Source organism: Vulpes lagopus, chromosome 10 (genome assembly GCF_018345385.1).
Source record: "Vulpes lagopus strain Blue_001 chromosome 10, ASM1834538v1, whole genome shotgun sequence".
Taxonomy (NCBI): domain Eukaryota; kingdom Metazoa; phylum Chordata; class Mammalia; order Carnivora; family Canidae; genus Vulpes; species Vulpes lagopus.
The window spans coordinates 55,877,532-55,902,875 of NC_054833.1; the positions used below are offsets into that span (position 1 = coordinate 55,877,532).

Below are 25,344 nucleotides of genomic sequence, written 5' to 3' on the forward strand. Positions count from 1 at the left end.
TATATTAAAATGAAACATGTTGTCAGAGACCACTGATTTTCAGACTGGGTGGCAAGCTATTAGCGAGTGAATATATCTTATTGGCTATAATCAGCATTTAAAAAAATTGAGATATAATTAGAATATAATACTGTGTTGGTTTTAGGTGTATGACATAATGATGTGATATACATCTGTACTGCAAAATGATTACTACAATAAGTTAACACCCAAGCAACTTTCAAATTCCCCCTCAAAATTAAAAATAGAACTACCATGGTGATCCAGCAATTCCACTTCTGGGAATTTAATCTGAAGTAAACGAAACTGCTCTCTGGAAGACACTTGCACCCCATGTTCACCGAGGTGTTATGTACAGTATTTCATAAGACATGAAAACAACCAGCATTGGCTTTTTAAAAAGTTTTTTACTTTAATTCCAGTGAGTTAACATACACTGTAATATTAGTTTCAGGTGTACATACAGTGGTTCTGCTCATCCCTGATGATGAGTGATGACTCAGCAATTCCCTACCTCACCGGGTGCTCGTCAGGACAGGTGCACTCCCTCATCTCCATCATCTGTTCCCCACACCTCCTCCCGCCTCTGGTGACCAGCAGTGTGTTCTCTGTAGTTCAGAGTCTTTTTTTTTGTCTTTTTTTCTTTGTTTTTTCCTTAAATTCCACATATGAGTGAGACCATATGGTGTTTGTCTTTCTCTGACTTATTTCATTTAGCACAATACTCTTTAGAGCCATTCAGGTCATTGCAAATGGTAAGATTTCATCCTTTCTGATGGCTGAGTAATATTCCATTGTATACATACCACATCTTCTTTATCCATTCATCTGTTCATGGACATCTGGGCTGAATCCACCGTTTGGCTACTGTGGACATTGCTGCTACAAACACAGGCGGTATAGTTGTCTCTTCAAATCACTATGCTTGTATCCCTTGGGGTAAATCCCCAGCAGTGCAATTGCTGGGTCGTAGGCCAGGTCTATTTTTAACTTTCTGAGGAACCTCCACACAGTTTTCCAGAGTGGCTGCACCAGTTCACATTCCCACCAACAGTGTAAGAGGGTTCCCTTTTCTCCACATCCTCTCCGACATTTGTTGTTTCCTGCCTTGTTAATTTTAGCCATTCTGACAGGTGTGAGGTGGGATCTCATTGTGGTTTTGATTTGTGCTTCCCTGATGATGAGTGATGTGGAGCATCTTTTCATGTGTCTAAACCCGTCTTTTTAAAGAGTAAAAGTTGCTGGTGTCGCTTGTGATACAAAGTCCATTGTTTTGTAGCCGCTGGAGGGCAGTATATCACATTATTTAAAAAAAAATTGGGGACAAACCAGTCTAATACTAACTGACCCAGTTTCACAACTGATTATGGCAGGCAGGGACTTCCAGCGGCTGACTGGGTGCAGGAGGCCCCTGGAGAGCTCTGGCCTGGGTTTCTGCCTCCTCAGGCCTGCTGAGATCCCTGAGGTCCCTGACCGTGCTTCGCGCACTTCTCCCTGCCTGGTGAGCCTGTGTTCTGATTTTCCCAGCAGAGCTGAGAAAACAGCTGTGCTGTTTCCCCACTGTGCTCCTCTGCAGCCAAGTCAGTCCCAGCACCGCTGAGGGCGTAGTCCTTTCTGCAGACACTGAGCTCTGGAAGGCACTCAGTGTCCCCACAGCCCTGCAGGTGCCTGCCCAGGCCAATGCTTCTAATACATCCTTAGCACACGAGCAGGTACCAGGGCTCAAGGTGCTGGGATGCCATCATTTCCTGCAGTCCCTCCAAGCCTGCAAAGCAAAATGCACACAGACTGCTTGGCTGGCCAATGCCTAGGGACAGAGACGCTCTGCCAGATAAGGAGAGGGGATCTCAGGGGATAATGCAGATCTCCCTCATATTTCCCCGGTGAGCCCCTGGGGGATGATAGGAACCCAAGACTGGATCATTCCTGCCCTTCCTTTCTCACCTGCACCAAAGAGGTAAAGGAGTTTTATTTGCCATCTGGTTAGCAGGTAACCACCTGGTGCCTTTAGGGTGAAAGACGACACAGGTGCCTGGAATATTCCAAGTGTGACCTACAACAACTGCAGGAATCAGACTCCAGTGTCAACCCACCCTGAGTACTCATGCAGCTAATTAAACAATTCTCCATCCAAACAACTTAACTTTGTAAAAGTGTTTGATCCTGTGGATAGGCCCGTACTCTACGTCACCCGGAGGCTTCTGCTGTGCTGAGAGCCAGCTGCACACCTGCACAGGTCAGGCCGACTTTGGTCTCACCTTGCCCTGTCCTGTCTCTGTGACCTTGGGCCTCTGTCTGTAGCATGGTCCCCACACAGTGCTTGGCCTCTTGGTCGCTGGCAGTCGAGGAGATCCTGCATATACACAGCATGGACAACATCTTGACAGAAGCTTTCAAAAACGTTAGCCATTATTACAGGGTGAGGATCTTTATTGTCAGATAAAGTCATTTTTCCTGGCACATAGGCTTTTTGTTTTCTTTCGAGTGGTCAGTACATAATGGATCTTTCCCTACCGTGGCAGTAAAAGGGGTTATGTTTTCATTTTGATGAGATGTATCCCGAAGTCCTGGTGCAGTGAGTAAAACCACTCCACACAGGATGCTCAGCCCAGGGGCCTCCAGAGCTTCACGTCCATGGAGCCCTGACCCTGCTGCCCCTGGATATGCCATGGGGAGGACTTGTGCTCAAGCACGTGCACGCAGACTTGGGTCTCCTCCTCCAGCAGTTGCACACAGGCCTGGGTCTCCTCAGAGCTCTGCTAGACCTCGCTGCTCTCCCACCTCAGGTTGGGACACATACTCAGGCATTCTGTTGCTTGCTTGCTTTCCTGGGAATGGTTCTGACAAATGGTGTGCATCCAGCACTAGAGGAAGTACATTCCTCTCAGATATGTTTGGCTGTAACTGTCTCTCATCTCTCCCTCCCTCCTGGAAACACAGAGGGAGAAGCGTGCATACACCTGCCCAAACCCTGCAGCTATACCCTGAGCTAGCATGTCAAAAAAATGACATATTCGGTGAATCCTGCCTTAATTCTCCCACAACCATTTACCTCAATCCTCTTGTTACTTTCATACTGATACGTTTCTACTCAAGAAGGTAAAATTCCCACTTTGGAAATGTCCATTTTATAATTTCAGTAAAAATTTAGATTTGAGAGCATAGTTATAAACTAATGCATTTGCATCTGTACTTTTAAAAAATCTTTTAATTGGTTTTATTTTTTATTTTATTTTTTTTTTACAATAAATCAAACATATTTATTTGTATTCATATTAAACTTTTCCAGGTTCTGTATAGATTGTAGGCACCTGCTCCAAAGAAGCATGCTGTAGACATAAGGAAAATAAACTAGCTGAAGTTATTATATAATTAGCACAGAATATTATATAATTGAAAGACGGGGTGGTATAGATTGAGTTGTTCAGTAGAAATATAATGCAAACTACCTATGTGATTTTAAGTTTTCTAGTAGGCATATTTAAAAAGGAAAGGGTTGTGGAAGGGGAGGTAGGCAGAGGGTTGGGGTGACTGGGTGACAAGCACTGAGGAGGGCACTTGACGGGATGAGCACTGGGTCTTATACTATATAGTGACAAACTGAACTTCAATAAAAACAATGAAAAACAAAACAAAAGAACAAAAAACCCCAAGTACCTTATTCTTTTTTTTTTAATTAATTTTTATTGGTGTTCAATTTACCAACATACAGAAAAACACCCAGTGCTCATCCCGTCAAGTGCCCCCCTCAGTGCCCATCACCCATTCCCCTCCAACACCCGCCCTCCTCCCCTTCCACCACCCCTAGTTCGTTTCCCCGAGTTAGGAGTCTTTATGTTCTGTCTCCCTTCCTGATATTTCCCAAAATTTCTTTTCCCTTCCTTTATATTATTCCTTCCTTTTCACTATTATTCATATTCCCCAAATGAATGAGAACATACACTGTTTGTCCTTCTCCGATTGACTTACTTCACTCAGCATAATACCCTCCAGTTCTATCCACGTTGAAGCAAATGGTGGGTATTTGTCGTTTCTAATTGCTGAGGAATATTCCATTGTATACATAGACCACATCTTCTTTATCCATTCATCTTTCGATGGACACCGAGGCTCCTTCCACAGTTTGGCTATTGTGGTCATTGCTGCTAGAAACATCGGGGTGCAGGTGTCCCGGCGTTTCATTGCATCTGAATCTTTGGGGTAAATCCCCAACAGTGCAATTGCTGGGTCGTAGGGCAGGTCTATTTTTAACTCTTTGAGGAACCTCCACACAGTTTTCCAGAGTGGCTGCACCAGTTCACATTCCCACCAACAGTGTAAGAGGGTTCCCTTTTCTCCGCATCCTCTCCAACATTTGTGGTTTCCTGCCTTGTTAATTTTCCCCATTCTCAGTGGTGTGAGGTGGTATCTCATTGTGGTTTGGATTTGTATTTCCCTGATGGCAAGTGATGCAGAGCATTTTCTCATGTGCATGTTGGCCATGTCCATGTCTTCCTCTGTGAGATTTCTCTTCATGTCTTTTGCCCATTTCATGATTGGATTGTTTGTTTCTTTGGTGTTGAGTTTAAGAAGTTCTTTATAGATTTTGGAAACTAGCCCTTTATCTGATACGTCATTTGCAAATATCTTCTCCCATTCTGTAGGTTGTCTTTTAGTTTTGTTGACTGTATCCTTTGCTGTGCAAAAGCTTCTTATCTTGATGAAGTCCCAATAGTTCATTTTTGCTTTTGTTTCTTTTGCCTTCGTGGATGTATCTTGCAAGAAGTTACTGTGGCCAAGTTCAAAGAGGGTGTTGCCTGTGTTCTCTTCTATGGTTTTGATGGACTCTTGTCTCACATTTAGATCTCTCATCCATTTTGAGTTTATCTTTGTGTATGGTGCAAGAGAGTGGTCCAGTTTCATTCTTCTGCATGTGGATGTCCAATTTTCCCAGCACCATTTATTGAAGAGACTGTCTTTCTTCCAGTGGATAGTCTTTCCTCCTTTATCGAATATTAGATGACCGTACATTTCAGGGTCCACTTCTGGGTTCTCTATTCTGTTCCACTGATCTATGTGTCTGTTTTTGTGCCAGTACCACACTGTCTTGATGACCACAGCTTTGTAGTACAACCTGAAATCTGGCATTGTGATGCCCCCAGCTATGGTTTTCTTTTTTAAAATTCCCCTGGCTATTCGGGGTCTTTTCTGATTCCACACAAATCTTAAAATAATTTGTTCTAACTCTCTGAAGAAAGTCCATGGTATTTTGATAGGGATTGCATTAAACGTGTAAATTGCCCTGGGTAACATTGACATTTTTACAATATTAATTCTGCCAATCCATGAGCATGGAATATTTTCCCATCTCTTTGTGTCTTCCTCAATTTCTTTCAGAAGTGTTCTACAGTTTTTAGGGTATAGATCTTTTACCTCTTTGGTTAGGTTTATTCCTAGGTATCTTATGCTTTTGGGTGCAATTGTAAATGGGATGGACTCCTTAATTTCTCTTTCTTCAGTCTCATTGTTAGTGTAGAGAAATGCCACTGATTTCTGGGCATTGATTTTGTATCCTGCCACGCTACCAAATTGCTGTATGAGTTCTAGCAATCTTGGGGTGGAGGCTTTTGGGTTTTCTATGTAGAGTATCATGTCATCGGTGAAGAGGGAGAGTTTGACTTCTTCTTTGCCAATTTGAATGCCTTTAATGTCTTTTTGTTGTCTGATTGCTGAGGCGAGGACTTCCAGAACTATGTTGAACAGCAGTGGTGAGAGTGGACATCCCTGTCTTGTTCCTGATCTTAGGGGAAAGGCTCCCAGTGCTTCCCCATTGAGAATGATATTTGCTGTGGGCTTTTCGTAAATGGCTTTTAAGATGTCGAGGAAAGTTCCCTCTATCCCAACACTCTGAAGGGTTTTGATCAGGAATGGATGCTGTATTTTGTCAAATGCTTTCTCTGCATCTAATGAGAGGATCATATGGTTCTTGGTTTTTCTCTTGCTGATATGATGAATCACATTGATGGTTTTACGAGTGTTGAACCAGCCTTGTGTCCCAGGGATAAATCCTACTTGGTCATGGTGAATAATTTTCTTAATGTGTTGTTGGATCCTATTGGCTAGTATCTTGTTGAGAATTTTTGCATCCATGTTCATCAGGGATATTGGTCTGTAATTCTCCTTTTTGGTGGGGTCTTTGTCTGGTTTCGGAATTAAGGTGATGCTGGCCTCATAGAACGAATTTGGAAGTACTCCATCTCTTTCTATCTTTCCAAACAGCTTTAGTAGAATAGGTATGATTTCTTCTTTAAACGTTTGATAGAATTCCCCTGGGAAGCCATCTGGCCCTGGACTCTTGTGTCTTGGGAGGTTTTTGATGACTGCTTCAATTTCCTCCCTGGTTATTTGCCTGTTCAGGTTTTCTATTTCTTCCTGCTCCAGTTTTGGTAGTTTGTGGCTTTCCAGGGATGCGTCCATTTCTTCTAGATTTCCTAATTTATTGGCATACAGCTGTTCATAATATGTTTTTAAAATCATTTGTATTTCCTTGGTGTTGGTAGTGATCTCTCCTTTCTCATTCATGATTTTATTATTTTGAGTCTTCTCTCTCTTCTTTTTAATAAGGTTGGCTAATGGTTTATCTATCTTATTAATTCTTTCAAAGAACCAACTCCTGGTTCTGTTGATCTGTTCCACAGTTCTTTTGGTCTTGATATCATTGAGTTCTGCTCGAATTTTAATTAATTGTCTTCTTCTGCTGGGGGTGGGGTCTATTTGTTGCTTTTTCTCTAGTTCCTTTATGTGTAAGGTGAGCTTTTGAATTTGAGATCTTTCCAGTTTTTGAATGGATGCTTGTATTGCGATGTATTTCCCCCTCAGGACTGCTTTTGCTGCATCCCAAAGATTTTGAACAGTTGTATCTTCATTCTCATTAGTTTCCATGAATCTTTTTAATTCTTCCCTAATTTCCTGGTTGACATTTTCATCTTTTAGCAGGATGGTCCTTAACCTCCACATGTTTGTGGTCCTTCCAAACTTCTTGTTGTGATTAAGTTCTAATTTCAAGGCATTATGGTCTGAGAATATACAGGGGACTATCCCAATCTTTTGGTATCGGTTCAGACCCGATTTGTGACCCAGTATGTGGTCTATTCTGGAGAAAGTTCCATGTGCACTTGAGAAGAATGTGTATTCAGTTGCGTTTGGATGTAAAGTTCTGTAGATATCTGTGAGATCCATGTAGTCCAGTGTATCATTTAAAGCTTTTGTTTCTTTGGAGATGTTGTGCTTAGAAGACCTGTTGATTGTAGAAAGCGCTATATTCAAGTCACCAAGTATAAGTGTATTATTATCTAAGTATATCTTAACTTTGGTTATTAATTGATTGATATACTTGGCAGCTCCCATATTTGGGGCATAAATATTGATGATTTGTTAAGTCTTCTTGTTGGATAGATCCTTTAAGTATGATATACTGTCCCTCTTCATCTCTTACCACAGTCTTTGGGATAAACTTTAATTTATCTGATATAAGGATGACTACCTCTGCTTTCTTCTGAGGGCCATTTGAATGGTAAATGGTTCTCCAACCTTTTATTTTCAGGTTGTAGGTGTCCTTCTGTCTAAAATGAGTCTCTTGTAGACAGCAAATAGATGGGTCCTGCTTTTTTATCCAGTCTGACACCCTGCGCCTTTTGATGGGGTCATTAAGCCCATTCATGTTCAGAGTTACTATTGAAAGATATGAATTTAGTGTCATCATGATACCTATTCAGTCCCTGTCTTGTGGATTGTTCCCTTGGACTTCCTCTTTCTATTATAGAATCCCCCTTAATATTTCTTGCAGAGCCAGCTTGGTGGTCACATATTCTTTAAGTTTCTGCCTATCTTGGAAGCTCTTTATCTTTCCTTCTATTCTGAATGAGATCCTTGCTGGATAAAGTATTCTTGGCTGCAGTTTCTTCTCATTTAGGATCCTGAATATATCCTGCCCGCCCTTTCTGGCCTGCCAGGTCTCCGTGGAGAGGTCTGCTGTTAATCTAATGTTTCTCCCCATAAAAGTTAGAGATTTCTTGTCTTTTGCTGCTTCAAAGATCTTCTCTTTATCTTTGGAATTTGCAAGCTTCACTATCAAATGTCAAGGTGTTGAGCTGTTTTTATTGATTTTAGGGGGGGATCTCTCTATTTCCTGGATATGAATGCCTGTTTCCCTTCCCAGAGAAGGAAAGTTCTCAGCAATGATTTCTTCAAATACGTATTCTGGACCTCTGTCCCTTTTGGCACCCTTGGGAACCCCAATTAAACGTATATTTTTCCTTCTGAGGCTGTCATTTATTTCCCTTAACCTATCCTCAGGATCTTTTGTTTTTCTCTTTTTTCCTCAGTTTCCTTCCTTGCCATCAACTTGTCTTCTATGTCACTCACTTGTTCTTCTACCTTGTTATCCCTGGTTGTTAGGACCTCCAGTTTGGATTGCATCTCATTTAATTGATTTTTAATTTCTGCCTGATTAGATCTGAATTCTGCAGTCATGAGGTCTCCTGAGTCCTTTATGCTTTTTTCTAGAGCCACCAGTAGCTTTATAATTGTGCTTCTGAATTGGCTTTCTGACATTGAATTGTAATCCAAATTTTGTAACTCTGTGGGAGAGAGGACTGTTTCTGATTCTTTCTTTTGAGGTGAGTTTTTCCTTGTAGTCATTTTGCTCAAAGCAGAGTGGTCAAAAACAAGTTGTACTGAAAAAAGGAGAAAAGAGAGAAGAGGAAAAAGAAAAAAAAGGAAGAAGAGGAAAAAAGAAAAGAAGGGGGGGAGCAAACAGGAAACAAAAAACAAGGGGGAGTATCCTTGACTCTATATACTGTAAATCCCTCGACTTCCCCTGAAACTTTCCAGTGTTGCTTGGTCAAAAACTTGATTTCCCCTGTCTGTCTAGCTGGTCTTCTGGGGGAGGGGTCTGCTGTGCTGATTCTCAGGTGTGTGCACCTGGGGGAGCTGCTCGGCCCTCTGCCTGGTGCAGGGCTCAGTGGGAGTTGTTTATCCTGGGAGGCCACTGTGAGGTACAGCAGGGGTTATTTATCCTGTGAGGCCCCAGGAGGAACAACACCCTGGCAGAGGCCAGCTCTCCAGCCCTAGAGTCAGCTCCCGCAGTAACTACTGCAGCCCCCAGTCCGCAGGGGCCTGGATGCTCCGGGGGCGGGGGCCGCTGATCTGCACAGCTCGGGGCTGCCCCGTGGCAGGAGTGTCCTCACTGCCCTGTGTCCTCCCGGGCTCTGCCTGTCCCGGGGGAGCGCTGGATCCTGGGTTGTGTCCCCGGCGCCCTGGGCTCCGGGGCCTGTGCCGCTGGAATCTGGAATCGCGCAGCCCCCTCTGCATGGAGCCGCTGCCGGAGCTGCTCCCGGGCCCTTTAGGGAGCGCGGCCGCCGGGTGTGGTGCGCTCTCCCCAGGGCGCAGGTCCTCTGTTAGTGCCCCTGGGAGCCTGAGGGCATCCGCCCCTCCTGGGCTCCTGTTCCAACTCCGTGCGAGCGCCTTTCCGTCGGGGAAGATTGGTGAAGTTCGTGCTTCTCCAGGATGGGGCTTTCCAGTCCTGGGGACACTCGCCTTAGCCCGCTCCTTGTGGGGCCCCTCCCCCTTGGATACTTTTTTATTTTATTTTTTTCCGTCTTCCTACCTTGATAGAAGCGCGAACTCTTCTCACTGTAGCATTCCAGCTGTTCTCTCTTTAAATTATTATTATTATTTATTTATGATAGTCACAGAGAGAGAGAGAGAGAGGCAGAGACACAGGCAGAGGGAGAAGCAGGCTCCATGCACCGGGAGCCCCACGTGGGACTCGATCCCGGGTCTCCAGGATTGCGCCCCGGGCCAAAGGCAGGTGCCGAACCGCTGCGCCACCCAGGGATCCCTGTTCTCTCTTTAAATCTCAGACCGAATTCGTAGGTTTTCAGGATGATTTGAAAATTATCTAGGTAATTTGGTGGGGATAGGTGACTTGGGGACCCTACTCTTCCTCTATCTTGCCCCCTCCCCCGATTTGTGGGTTCTAACCTGGAAAGGTGGAAAGAAGCCAGTCCCTCCGATGGCACAGGGCTATGTCCCCCATCAGGAGGCAGTGTGAGAATGCAGCCCACACGTGGCAGGGGATCAGCACTGAACATTTAACAACTGAAACAAGAAGGGCAGCTGAGTAGCAGCATCAGGCATGCTGGTGCTGTGAGCGCCACGGATCTCTTCTAGTGCAGCCCTCTAGCCCCAGGAGGGAAATAACCTGGAGCAGCTAGGGACAAGGGGCCAGAAGCACAGTGTCCAGGGCAGGACAGCCACCCGTATATATTGAGTTCATGGCTGGGGATGGTGCCCAGACGGTTTGCTGGTGGTGCTCATGGGGCCAGCAACCTTTGCATGCCCCAGTCCCATTACTTGTTTCTCACTGTGGCTTCTAAACCACTGTTTCTGAACCTTGGTGGCTCATTACAATTCTTTTGGGGAGATTTACAAAATCTAAATGCCCAAATTTCACTTTGGAGAAAACCAGGCATCAGAGTGATTTAAACATGCAGCCAGGTTATGCTCTGGCCTGGGGCAGCAGCGCTATTGTCGTGCTCCCACCATAGACCTATCAGACTAGGAGATGCGTTTTACCACTGTCTACAGGTGACCAAAGATGCATTAGTGTTTGTGAGGCCCTGTCCCTGAGCACCGCTCTGAAATAGTCTAGGAGAATCACCACCTCCTGCTCTTTGGCTGATGTTTTCCCTCTGTGGCCATGGTTGGCTTCCTTCCCTTCACTTCAATTGCATATTTGCACAAATATCACCTTCTCAGAGACTTTCTCTGGCCACCCCTTTTGTCTAAAGTGGCACCCCAGTACTCAGCCCCTTTGACATGCTCTGGTTTTCATTCAGCATGCATTATATCCCTCCAGTGGCATCTTATGTTTAACTCAGTATTCCCTACTATAATGTCAGTTCTATGATAGAAAAAAATAATTACTTTAGCTTTGTACTGTATCCCTAATACATGGAGCAGCACCTAGCAGGTAGCAGAGCTTGATAAACTAAAGAACTATTTTCCCTTCATTCTCTCACTATATTGTGATCTCTCACTATATCCCCTACGTTAATTCCCAAGGGCACAGACATGAATGACATCCTCTCTCTGCCAGGAGCAATTTATCTAGAAGAGAGATACACAAATAATTACAGTTCAGAATGTCAAGGACAAAATGTATCCCAACTTGGTAGAGGATTATTAGGAAAAATTGGAGAAAGTTCAACATGAGCAGAATTTAAGAGAATGAGTGAACATGATTCAGGCAGGTGCCAGTGGAGAGAGAAGGAAGACATTCGGAGCTAGGTCAACAGTGTGTGCTGGGGCAGAGACACACAGGACCCCTGGCTGGGGGCCTGCAAGGGTCTGCTGCCTGGGCATTAGTGAGCACTGGGGAAAGGTGGCGTCAGCATGGAGCACTAGGGATAAGTACGCTCCCTCCAGTGGCCAAAAGAAAAGGGCTGACAAGGTTTAAGATAGGAACCCATTGTGGGACCTGAACTCATGACCCTGAGATCAATACCTGAGCTGAGACCACAGGTCAGACGCTCCACCGACTGAGCCCCCCAGGCACCCCTAAGATGGGACCGGTATCATTGATTTTTACTCTGGCCATTCCACACTTTAGAAATGCCACTCTGCCAGCTTTCCTAGTGGGAGAGGTGAGAAATTCAACTTGAAGTAGTCCAGATGAGAGTCTGAATTGGAGACGGGTGAGGGAAGATAAAAAGATACAGGAGATCATGATGATTCTATGAAAAAACATCTAGAACCACACAAAGAGTTTCTCTTGGTTTTCTTAGTTAAAACCTCTTGGCAACACCTCCAAAGTACAGAGATCCTTTGAAGTCTTAGACAAATAGCTTTACTATTTATGCAGGATATTGATTAACCATAAACTTTTTACACCACTGTACCAAAATTTAATAGAATTTATTAGGAATTTCAGAAAAACAAAGCTTTACAACTATAGCTAATACATAATTTGAATAACAAAATATCCTGTGTTTTATTTGTAAATATAATGAATTTATTTTCAGTGGCATGCTCATTAAAAACAATGAAGCATTTCCATTCACTGAAAATGTATTTATCAATAAAATACATAACCTTATAGCATAAATGTAAACTAGTCAATTTATCTCCATTACCATGTTATGATTTACCTTTATCTTATGGTTATAGATATTAAATCAATAACAAATGCGGAAACCTATGCTATATTTTACAGGAGATTGTCCACAATCACGACTCCATGTAATACCCGCTGTTAAACTTTGTCAGTATTTTCTCTGCATTCTGGATCCAACACCTAGCGATGGGTGGCCCCTTGGCTGGCTGTTCTGTAACAGAATGGCACAATATTATTTCACTGCAGTAGTCATAGGCTTTAACACGTGGATCTCTCCACAGATGACAGATTGTAGTAACACAAGCTCACAACTCAAATTCCCAAGTACTACATATACATCAGTCTCACATTAATACCATGCCATGGAAGGCATCATACTAATTATAAAAATTCAGGATCTTCGCTCTATTGGTAAAATGTGCTTAAGAGGTGCTTTTTATCATAATCTTCTGTGTAAATGGTCAATGCAGGGAAATGCAGTTCACAGAACACCCTAGGAGTAGTTTAACAACATACATTGGGTTAAAGAAGTAAGTTGCTGGGAGGGCAATTGTTAAAAATTAATTAAATTAATAAATTCTTAAAATTTATTTTTAAAAATAAAATATTCCACAATGAAAATTCTGCTTCTAAGATTCATAGTTTTTATTTTTATTTTATTTATTATTTTTTTATAAATTTATTTTTTATTGGTGTTCAATTTGCCAACATATAGAATAACACCCAGTGCTCATCCCATCAAGTGCCCACCTCAGTGCCCATCACCCGTCACCCCCACCCCCCGCCCACCTCCCCTTCCACCACCCCTAGTTCGTTTCCCAGAGTTAGGAGTCTTTATGTTCTGTCTCCCTTTCTAAGACTCATAGTTTTTAGAATGATCATGGCAGACATATTCAGGATACCCGCCTGCAACCCTCCTAGGGTACAAGGTTTGCATGTTGTCTCTGTGAGTGCGAGAGGCTTGCAGGCAGGAAAGTGTTTTCCTCGTTCTCGTTTGGCCCTAACAGAATGCTGACATGTGGAAAGAACTCAGGCAATACCTGTTCAATGAAGAAAAACGGACCAGTATAACTTGTGCGAAAACAAAAAATCAGGCTGCTCTGGTTGCCAAAAAGAGGACACTCTAAATTCTAGATGGCGCTGAAATCAAGCCTCAAAGAAGGAGTAGGGGAGAAGCATGCAGGAAGGCAAGCCCTGGGGGGCAGTGGAGGGCTCTGCAGGGACACAGGGAGTTCCTGGGAGACCGACCTGAGCTCAGTAGCATGTGAGCGGAGGTGCGGTGGGAAGGTCATGAATGCATCATCGTTCAGGTGATGGGTAACTGCTGACGTTAGGTTTTAGGCTGGAGCCTGATCTGTTCATATTCATGTTTTGCAAAGATCATTCTGGTGGTGATGGTGTGAAAGACGCCCTGGAGAGAGCCCACATGGAGGCTGTTGAAAGGATCTAGGTGAGACACATTCTTAAAATATGACACTACCGGTAGGAATGAAGAGTGGATTTGAGGTGCATTTGTTAAGTATAATTAGGATGATTTATTGCCTGTGGGTATGTGAGAATAGAAGCCTGGATAAGACACAGATTTCTGAGAAATCTGGAGGACAACGGTGTCAAAAATTTAAATAAGAATTATAAAAGGTAGAAGAGATTTTGAGGGGAACAAGGCAAAGTGCCAATTCTAGCTCTTCCACTGGACATTTCTCAAACGTGAAAATTTTTTTTGATGTCTCTCACTTAGAAGATTAAACAAGAGTGTGCGAAGCCATTGGGCAAAGTACTTCTCAATGGCAGGAACTCCATAACAGGCTTCCTTGCTTCTTTCTAATTATAGCTCAACAATGTTCAGTTGCCTCTAACAAGTATTGATTTGATTAAATATTAACATTCACCAAAGGGCTTTGGAAGAACTCCAGAAATAGTGTTTTTTTTTTTTTATGGAGCATAAAATCTTGTTTCAGATTATTTTTTTAAAGTTTCAAGTTCAAATAAATCACCTAATTTTATTGCAGTCTGAAAAAGGCAGATAATTTGTATTCAAAGACCATGTATATGGGGCAGCTGGGCGGCTCAGTTAGTTAAGCATCTGCCTTGGGCTCAGGTCATGATTCCAGGCTCCTTGAATTGAGTCCCTCATCAGGCTCCCTGCTCAGTAGGGAGTCTGCTTCTCCCTCTGCCTGCCGCTCTGCCTACTTGTGCTGTCTCTGTCAAATACATAAAATCTTAAACAAAACAAAACAAAAAAACCCCCACAAAGACTATGTATAAATAAGTCATAAAGTCTCAAGCAATATTTTCAAGTACTTAGTAGTGTGTGCTAGTTTCTGTGAGATGGACAGGTAAGTGGAAGAACAGCCTCAAGAATATAGTTGCAAAGAAGATTAACCATGTAAAAAGACAACTAATGAAAATACCTATGGAGTAGAAGTACAAAACCAGCGATACACAGTAATGCATTCAGAGGAGAGTGTGGTTATCATAAGTCAGATTGCTTATGGAGGGTTTCATGAGGGAAGTGACATTAAGTTGGCACTTAGGTTGGATTAAGAAAGCAGAACAGAAGTATAACTAGTGCAGTTCGGAACTGGCTGTGAAAATCAGCAAAGTATGAGCAAAACATGGGGGCAGAATAGAGTACTGCAGACTTGGAGGACAACCCATTAAATTTGCCTGGAACTGAAGATTCATAGTGTAAGAGGAGAGTCAAGTGGGACTACAAATTGTTACAAATCAAAGTTAGAATGATTCCTATTATTTACAAGGAAAAGTTATGCTTCCCATATAGATTTCACTCAAGTAGTTTGAGGAACGTTTCCTTTTTTTGAGACAATGTGAACAGATAAGATGATTATAATAGAGGCAATAATGATGCCGGAACCTGAGCTGTGGTTCTCGGGAACTGTACCACAAGCTCTGTGCTCAGTGCTCTACAGGAGCGACTGTCTCAGAGGATGCAGAGGGATAGGAGGGACCAGGGAAGGGACGAGGAGGAAGGGTAGGCTGGATTTTGGTCCTCTGAAATCTCAGAACAGCGCCTGCTCCAAGCTGAGTTGGCTGACGCCTGAGGCATGAGAGATGCTGAGAGACTTTCCTGCTCAAAAGTATTCCGAAATCCCACTAAAATCCCGCTTTTAGAAATTCACCAGAGTTCTTTCCAGATATTGCTTTTAAATGATTTAAATGGTTTTAAATCTTTTAAATGATTTTTTAAATGATAAATCTTTGAAAATTCATGCTAAATAACTTAGCATGAATGAATATATCAGTTCACTTTTCTGCCTAGAGAAGAAACCTAAATCACCACCACCATACTCTGTGGGAGAAAAAAAAACCACAAAGGGTTACAGAATGGGGGGGGGGGCACAAAAAATGGTAACAAAAACACACCTGTGGAGGTGTAGGGTGGTGGGTTAATATAGAAACTTCACCCAGGTTGTGAATTTTCCAGAGAGATACATGATTTTTGAGAATTAAACAAAAATTCTTGAATCTTAAAGCAATGGCATTTGAGTTTGCAGTATTGGGGGAGCTGGTAGATTTATTATATAATTAATGTTGCTCTGATGAGAATTCAGTCCCTGAATTAACTACATAATAGCATGTAAATTATAAAGCTACACATATATGACACATACTATCATTTAAAAACAAAATTCTTATAAGTTAGTATGGGTGAAAACACTGGGGTGGAAATGTAAAATAAAATAAAAAACATTAATAAAAAGCTTACCTGCAACAACCCCAAACCAACAAATATTCTTGAATAGATATTTCTTTTTTTTAATAAATTAATTTTTTATTGGTGTTCAATTTACCAACATACAGAATAACACCCAGTGCTCATCCCGTCAAGTGCCCCCCTCAGTGCCCGTCACCCATGCACCCCCACCCCCCACCCTCCTCCCCTTCCACCACCCCTAGTTCGTTTCCCAGAGTTAGGAGTCTTTATGTTCTGTCTCCCTTTCTTATATTTCCTACCCATTTCTTCTCCCTTCCCTTATATTCCCTTTCACGATTGTTTATATTCCCCAAATGAATGAGAACATACACTGTCCTTCTCCAATTGACTTACTTCACTCAGCATAATACCCTCCAGTTCCATCCACGTTGAAGCAAATGGTGGGTATTTGTCGTTTCTAATGGCTGAGTAATATTCCATTGTATACATAAACCACATCTTCTTTATCCATTCATCTTTCGATGGACACCGAGGCTCCTTCCACAGTTTGGCTATTGTGGACATTGCTGCTAGAAACATCGGGGTGCAGGTGTCCCGGTGTTTCACTGCATCTGAATCTTTGGGGTAAATCCCCAGCAGTGCAATTGTAGGGTTGTAGGGCAGGTCTATTCTTAATTCTTTGAGGAACCTCCACACAGTTTTCCAGAGTGGCTGCACCAGTTCACATTCCCACCAACAGTGTAAGAGGGTTCCCTTTTCTCTGCATCCTCTCCAACATTTGTTGTTTCCTGCCTTGTTAATTTTCCCCATTCTCAGTGGTGTGAGGTAGTATCTCATTGTGGTTTTGATTTGTATTTCCCTGATGGCAAGTGATGCGGAGCATTTTCTCATGTGCATGTTGGCCATGTCCATGTCTTCCTCTGTGAGATTTCTCTTCATGTCTTTTGCCCATTTCATGATTGGATTGTTTGTTTCTTTGGTGTTGAGTTTAAGAAGTTCTTTATAGATCTTGGAAACTAGCCCTTTATCTGATAGGTCATTTGCAAATTTCTTCTCCCATTCTGTAGGTTGTCTTTTAGTTTTGTTGACAGTATCCTTTGCTGTGCAAAAGCTTCTTATCTTGATGAAGTCCCAATACTTCATTTTTGCTTTTGTTTCTTTTGCCTTCGTGGATGTATCTTGCAAGAAGTTACTGTGGCCAAGTTCAAAGAGGGTGTTGCCTGTGTTCTCCTCTAGGATTTTGATGGAATCTTCTCTCACATTTAGATCTTTCATCCATTTTTAGTTTATCTTTGTGTATGGTGAAAGAGAGTGGTCTAGTTTCATTCTTCTGTAGATATCTGTGAAATCCATCTGGTCCAGGGTATCATTTTTTTTTTTTTGAAAGGTGCTGGGTGTTTATTAGCTCAGTGAGAAGCAGAAATTAGGCAGGAAAACACAAGGTTAACTCGTGGACATCGGGACCACAGATGATCTACCCCAAAGGTAACATTTTCCTAGGCAAACCGCAGATGTTCTAGAAATCCATTTGAGTTAGGAGACTTAGAGGCACAGGTATGAAATAAAGTTTTTAAGGACAGATGTACGGTTCAGGAGTGTTCGGGCTCCAAAGACGTCTATATATCTAACTTTCCAAGCGTCTTCTTACAACTTCTCCACGTGTCTTGGGAGCTGCGGACCCTACAGGTCTGGCACACGAGACACTGAAGAACGCCTCGGTCACATCTTAGTCACATGCCACCTCATGGCACCCCCTGGAACAGTAGCTCCTCCTGCAGCACTCATCATGTAGCATCTAGCTAAGAACATGTATATTTAAAGGTGGATGTGGATGTGGATGTCCAATTTTCCCAGCACCATTTATTGAAGAGACTGTCTTTCTTCCAGTGGATAGTCTTTCTTCCTTTATCGAATATTAGTTGACCATCAAGTTCAGGGTACATTTCTGGGTTCTCTATTCTGTTCCATTGATCTATGTGTCTGTTTTTGTGCCAGTACCACACTATCTTGATGACCACAGCTTTGTAGTACAACCTGAAATCTGGCATTGTGATGCCCCCAGATATGGTTTCTTTTTTTTAAAATTCCCCTGGCTATTCGGGGTCTTTTCTGATTCCACACAAATCTTAAAATAATTTGTTCTCTCTGAAGAAAGTCCATGGTATTTTGATAGGGATTGCATTAAACGTGTAAATTGCCCTGGGTTACATTGACATTTTCACAATATTAATTCTGTATTGGTTAGTATCTTGTTGAGAATTTTTGTATCCATGTTCATCAGGGATATTTGTCTGTAATTCTCCTTTTTGGTGGGGTCTTTGTCTGGTTTTGGAATTAAGGTGATGCTGGCCTCCTAGAACGAATTTGGAAGTACTCCATCTTTTTCTATCTTTCCTAACAGCTTTAGTAGAATAGGTATGGTTTCTTCTTTAAACGTTTGATAGAATTCTCCTGGGAAGGCATCTGGCCCTGGACTCTTGTGTCTCGGGAGGTTTTTGATGACTGCTTCAATTTCCTCCCTGGTTACTGGCCTGTTCAGGTTTTCTATTTCTTCCTGCTCCAGTTTTGGTAGTTTGTGGCTTTCCAGGGATGCGTCCATTTCTTCTAGATTTCCTAATTTATTGGCGTACAGCTGTTCATAATATGTTTTTAAAATCGTTTGTATTTCCTTGGTGTTGGTAGTGATCTCTCCTTTCTCATTCATGATTTTATTAATTTGAGTCTTCTCTCTCTTCTTTTTAATAAGGTTGGCTAATGGTTTATCTATCTTATTCATTCTTTCAAAGAACCAACTCCTGGTTCTGTTGATCTGTTCCACAGTTCTTCTGGTCTCAATTTCGTTGAGTTCTGCTCAAATTTTAATTAACTCTCTTCTGCTGGGTGTAGGATCTATCTGCTGTTTTTTCTCTAGCTCCTTTATGTGTAAGGTTAGGTTTTGTATTTGAGTTCTTTCCAGTTTTTGAATGGATGTTTGTATTGCGATGTATTTCCCCCTCAGGATTGCTTTTGCTGCATCCCAAAGATTTTGAACAGTTGTATCTTTGTTCTCATTAGTTTCCATGAATCTTTTAATTCTTCCCTAATTTCCTGGTTGACCCTTTCCTCTTTTAGCAGGATGGTCCTTAACCTCCATGTGTTTGAGGTTCTTCCAAACTTCTTGTTGTGATTTAGTTCTAATTTCAAGGCATTATGGTCTGAGAATATGCAGGGGATGATCCCAATCTTTTGGTATTGGTTCAGACCCGATTTGTGACCCAGTATGTGGTCTATTCTGGAGAAAGTTCCATGTGCACTCGAGAAGAATGTGTATTCAGTTGAGTTTCGATGTAACGTTCTGTAGATATCTGTGAAATCCATCTGGTCCAGGGTATCATTTAAAGCTCTCGTTTCTTTGGAGATGTTGTGCTTAGAAGACCTATCGAGGGTAGAAAGAGCTAGATTGAAGTCACCAAGTATAAGTGTATTATTATCTAAGTATTTCTTCAGTTCGGTTATTAATTGGTTTAAATATTTGGCAGCTCCCACATTCGGGGCATATATATTGAGGATTGTTAAGTCCTCGTTTTGGATAGGTCCTTTAAGTATGAGATAGTGTCCCTCTTCATCTCTCACTACAGTCTTCGGGGTAAATTTTAGTTTATCTGATATAAGGATGGCTACCCCTGCTTTCTTTTGAGGACCATTTGAATGGTAAATGGTTCTCCAACTTTTTATTTTCAGGTTGTAGGTGTCCTTCTGTCTAAAATGAGTCTCTTGTAGGCAGCAAATAGATGGGTCCTGCTTTTTTATACAGTCTGAAACCCTGCGCCTTTTGATGGGGTCATTAAGCCCATTCACGTTCAGAGTTACTATTGACAGATATGAGTTTAGTGTCATCATGATATCTATTCAGTCCTTGTTTTTGTGGAACTTCCACTGAACTTCTTAAAGGGGAATTTTAAGAGTCCCCCTTAAAATTTCTTGCAGAGCTGGTTTGGAGGTCACATATTCTTTCAGTTCCTGCCTGTCTTGGAAGCTCTTTCTCTCTCCTTCCATTTTGAATGAGAGCCTTGCTGGATAAAGTAGTCTTGGTTGCATGTTCTTCACATTTAGGACCCTGAATATATCCTGCCAGCCCTTTCTGGCCTGCCAGGTGTCTGTGGAGAGCTGCAGTCTTTTAGAGAGCTCCCCCGCGGGGTATGGCGCACTCTCCCGGGGCGCAGGTGCCTGTTACTGTCCCAGGGAGCCTGAGGGCATCCCTGCCCTCCTGGGTCCGGTCTAACTCCCTGCGGGCGCCTTTCCGCCCGGGAAGGTTGGTGCAGCTCCTGCTCCTCCGGAACGGGGCTCGTCTGGCTCCTCGCGGGGCCCCTCCCCCTTGGAGGCCTTTTGTTTCTTTATTTCTTTTCCCCTGTCTTCCTACCTTGATAGAAGCGCGAACTCTTCTCACTGTAGCCTTCCAGCTGTTCTCTCTTTAAATTTCAGGCCGAATTCGTAGATTTTCAGGATGATTTGAAGGTTATCTAGGTAATTTGGTGGGGACAGGTGATTTGGGGACCCTACTCTTCCACCATCTTGCCCCTCCTCCTTGAATAGATATTTCTGCCATTACACTTGACGGGATGAGCACTGGGTGTTATTCTATATGTTGGCAAATTGAACACCAACAAAAAATAAATTTATAAAAAAAAAGATATTTCTGCCCTTATATGGAGAGATGGAGATCTTCTTTAGAAAGATCTCCATTGATGAGAACTAGACTATACCACAGTTGTCCTGGGAAAAACGAGGTAAGCTTTGGTGGCCTCTTGTGTCATATACAGAAAGTATAGGAATATGATTACATATTGCCTTTCTAGAGCTTACACATTAAATAATTTTACTTGTTTGAAATTTTGATGGAGATACAGGAACAAATTTTAAAAGCTTTCAAAAGACCAGGTGATGGGAACTAAAGACTACACTTATGATGAAGACACAAACCAAAATGTATCTAAAGCCCATTCACTTTATTCCTGGGGGAGGTACAAAGCACGTATTTAATCTTGCTTTAAACACAACTCTAAAAACTTGGACAACAGTCTTCTGAATTCAAATTATAAGCATCTCAATAGAAAACCTGAAAGCAAGATTCAGGTAGAATCAAGTAGGTGATAAAATGAAAACAAACATACTATAAGAACACAAACTTTGCATCTGTCATAAATATTAACCTGTGAGAAAACAATCAGAAAACTTCAAATCATGAGACCGTCAACAACTGGCCTGGACTCTTCAAAAGTGTCATTGTGCATGAAAGACTGGGAAAGAAGAGACTCTTCTAGGTTAAGAGACAAGAGGACGATATACAATGCATAATCCTGGGCTGCATCCTACATCCTACATCAGAGAAATAAAATAGCCACAAACGACATTTTGTTTTTGAACTGGAGAATTCTGAAATGGAGTGTGTATCAGGCAATATTATATCAATGTTAAATTTCTTGGGTGTGATAACGGTGTTGTGGTTATGCAGGAGAATGTCTGTTCTTAGAACATGTGTGCTTCAGTATTTAGTGGGAAGGTATCATCTTGTCTAAAATTGAGTTTTAAACAGTTAATTAAAATGTACCTTTGTGTGTGTGTATATATGTATGAATCTCTATCCCCTCTTTTCCTCTTCTATTTATTCTATTCTTCCATCCATCCTTCCATCTATTGGATAAAGCAAGCATGACAAAATGTCAACAATCAGTGAAACCAACTGAAGTGTAAAAAAGATAAACATAGTAGAAAAAGGGCAAGCAAGGCTAAAATGCTCAAATCCCCATGCAGAATATGGCAAATGAAGCAATTTGGATTGGGGAGGGAGATGGGGTACTTTAACATCAGCTGTTTAATTAGGCAGTTAAAAATTCTATGATTTTATACTATTCCCCTGAAAATAAATGGTTTCTGACCTAGGTCAGTGATGACAAAGTAAGGAAGGATAACATGTATGGAGATAAAGGGACTAACTCATGGTTACCAACTGCCATAATGAGCGGGAAAGATCTAAGAGAGGATTCCAAGCCTCTTGGTGGTCCTTCACATTTGCAACTGTTCAGCTATGAGGCAGATACTTGAGCCCTCCAACCACACGGAGTTCCAATGAGCACAGAGCGATTCTCTCTCCTTATTGGGCAGTGTTTACAGCTCATGCTCAGCCTGTTGTCTGGGGTGAGTTTTCAGGTTGAGCTGAAGTGTACCAAGGAGTGACCTCTGTTACCATGGCTATGATCTCACTAGAGTAAGATGGGAACTGTTTATGTTATAAAGAACAGAAAACTCTCACAAATTCAGACACAAATTATCACTGCAGAAATTACTGAAATTGATGAATTGGTGGGGATGAAAAACTGAGAAAAAAGCCAAACTAGTAGTATGTGAACAGCAGGAGTCAACGTGACAGTTGCCATGAGAGTTGTGTCTAACAGTCGCAGCATCATAAATGCCATGTAAAAAGGCCATTTCTGAGAACCATTAGCCTGGAGGGAAGTAAAAATCTTCAGGAGGGCAGGGGAAGCCTCTTTCTTCTTCTTCCTTACTACGTACCCAGGACAGCCAAAACTTAAAACAAGGGTAAGAAATGTATGCCTTTGTTTATGTAAAAGAAATTAAGTATAGTCATGTGATCTTTTTCTTGTCAAGATTTCAGACCTGAGGGTGTATGATGACAAACAACTGAGCAAACATCCAATTACTTTTCTAATAAAACATCTCCTTGTTGAACAGCTCAGTGGAGGGCAGTGAGAGGAGAGGCAGCGTCTTTGTTTGAGCCGCCCTTTCCAACACACCTGTCTGAGCACCTCCAGCCACTTAGGATGTCCTGAGTTCCTAAGGCTGCGCTGCCCACATGGCTGTGAGCCACATTCTGGTGACTGGTACATACTCCCCATGTGTTCCTTTTGCCTGCTAGAGGGAAATCCTTAATGTAATACACTGCCATTGGTATGTGGATCTTTACCAGAATTCAATTGTCACGGTAAAGATAAAAGAAAAAAATCCAAATAACAATGTCTAGTTTTGAACTTTGAAGACATGAAAGGGGGGGGGGATGTAAAATTCTTAACAATTTCCTAATTAGGCTACACATGCACAGTTATCCTAGAGGAGTACACTGATACCTGATTCCATTCCAATGAATAATGAAATATTCTGTATATAAAAAAACTTTATATTTTGATCTCTTTTCAATGAGAGGATATTAGCTGATTCTAACAAAACATATTACAGTTGAAAGTTAAAAAAATATAGTTGAAAGTTAATTGGGGAGGAAACCTCCCTAAAAGCCAACCTCAAGAAAAATTAATTTCAATACAGTATTCTTACACATGAAATCATGATATTTCCTAAAATGAGAAAAAAAAAGCTTCTTAAAATACTTACCAGAAGTGGTATTATTTGTAAGGTATTTTTGATGGATGGATTTTTGCAAATGGCTTCTTGTATATCTGAAAGAATTATGCCATGATACAAAAATAACTTAGTGATCTATATTGACAGAGAAGAACAACTAAAGAATCAGATACTAAATTCTGGTATGTTAAAATACTCAAAACAGAGTTAAGAGTTTTTTCCTATTGTGCCAGAAACCGTGTTTACAGTTATATTATGTAGGAAATAGAAGTAGTTTGCTTAAAAACAATGACATAAAACTAAAGTTGATAAAAAGGAATTCCTAATACTTTGACCATTCTACTAGAATCTTTATTTAAATACTGGGTTTTCTTTTCCATTTTTCTTTCTTCTTTTTTTAAACCAAAAGGAGATTTCATTCTTGGAGCATGTCAGGAAGGAGATGTCTGTTTAGTTGGGAAGGCACAGGAGTTGAGTGATCGGTCACCTCTGTTGCCTTTCAGGGCCTAGACTCGTCCATTGCAGGGGTCCCCGAAGAAAAGAGAACACAGCTTCAAGCAGAATGCTTTCAGGGAAGTGTTAAGTACGTGGAGTGTCTACAACAGGTGACTGAGGTTTTCAGTCTTGACCTGCTCTTCCTCTCCAGCCTGCAGTGCGCAGACATGCCACCCTGGGCCTTGCAGCCCCACCCCCACCATGGGGACACCCCCTAACCCCGCAGCAGGTGTATCCTGGCCCCAGAGGAACGGACTTGCCCTTTTACCTTCCTGGGATTTGCCGCATGCGGTTCCTCTATGATGACGTGTGTGTGCCTGGGTGGTGCTACCCTCTGCATCCTCTTGATGCACCTGGGTGGGCTAGGGGCAGATCGCTGGCCCAAAGGGTATGGAGGGTATGCTTGTGTCCTCCTGAGACTGCATCTGCTCACACCCTGGAGCATGTCACTGGGCCTCACTGGACCAGGGTGCGGGACACCTGCCTGGTGGTCATCGCACACATTTCTCTCATAGAGAAGCTCCTGTCTTCCTCTCTTGGTTCTCTAGTCTCATTTTCTTATTGATTTATAGTTCTTTACATATTTTGAATAAGAGTCCTTCTTCTATGTATTCTAAATATATTCTCTCACTTTGTGGCCTGTCTATTCATTCTTTTAATGATTTTTAAAAAAAGATTTATTAGAGAGTGAGCAAGAAGAGAGAGAGAAGAACAGGCGTGTGTGTGGGGGAGAGGGCAGAGGCAGAGAGAGAGAAGCTGGAGCAGACTCCTGCCCATCAGAGAGCCAGGTGGGGCTCCATCTCATGCCCAAACCAAGAATCTATTGCTTCAGGGGCTGAGCCACCCAGATGCTCCAATGATATTCTGATATGAAGAAAAGTTTATAATTTTAACATAATTTATTTTCTCCTCTATGGATTATGTTCCTTGCACTCTAAGAAATACTTCCTTAACCTGAGGTTAGAAAAAATTTTAAATATTATCTCCTAGAAGCTTTATATATTTTACTTCATATTTAATCTTTAATCACAGTAATTTGGTACTAAGTTTTATGTATATTTGATAGCAGTTCAATTTAACCTCTGCTGGGTATCCAATTTTTCCAATATGGAGTGACAGACAATTTGTCTGAAAATGACCCCAGAAGTTCTCCTAGCCATCTGTCAGTGTGCTACCTGGGACCCCAAGCAGGCATTCGGCCCACATGAGGGGTGCTGTGTTGACTCTGGCTCCCTGTGACATGGACACCTTCTCCTCCCAGCAAAGTGGCTGCAGCTTTGCACATGGGGATTTGATGGACTGCAGACTATCCCAATGGTCTCAGTCCTCTGCTCTGTCCCCTCCCTGACCATCTTTTTCATTTCCATCCTGGGATTTCAGCTGGAAATTCTCTATCACCTATCTTCAAATTCATTCTTTCCTCAGCTGTGTTGAGTCTATTGGTGAGGTGATATTTTTCATTTTTCTCTCTCATGTGTCCATCTGACTCTGTTTCCATATCTTTTTGAGATTCCCCATGTGTTCATGCACATCTCTTTTCTTTCTTTAGCATGTTAGTCACAGTCATTTAAAATTACCCACCTGAGACTTCCAATGTCTGAGTCATCTCTGTGTCTCCGTCTGCGGATTGCTTTGTCCCTTGACAATATTTTCCTTGCTTTTT

General features: G+C 42.0%; 1 protein-coding gene across 8 annotated transcripts in view; it reads right to left on the reverse strand.

Moving 5' to 3' along the window:
• Nucleotides 1-12,006: 12,006 nt before the first annotated feature.
• Nucleotides 12,007-25,344, reverse strand: part of CEP126 (centrosomal protein 126) — a 107,585-nt gene continuing 94,247 nt past the window's right edge. For 5 of the 8 annotated variants that reach the window (XM_041772695.1, XM_041772699.1, XM_041772694.1 and 2 more), the window contains 2 exons: nt 23,217-23,281; nt 12,007-12,368 (listed from right to left, as the gene is read on the reverse strand). In XM_041772695.1, coding sequence (XP_041628629.1) covers nt 12,306-12,368; nt 23,217-23,281 — 128 coding nt within the window. In that variant the 3' untranslated portion in view covers nt 12,007-12,305. The remainder of the gene's footprint in view (nt 12,369-23,216; nt 23,282-25,344) is intronic. The other 3 variants (XM_041772697.1, XM_041772696.1, XM_041772693.1) reach the window with 3 other exon arrangements.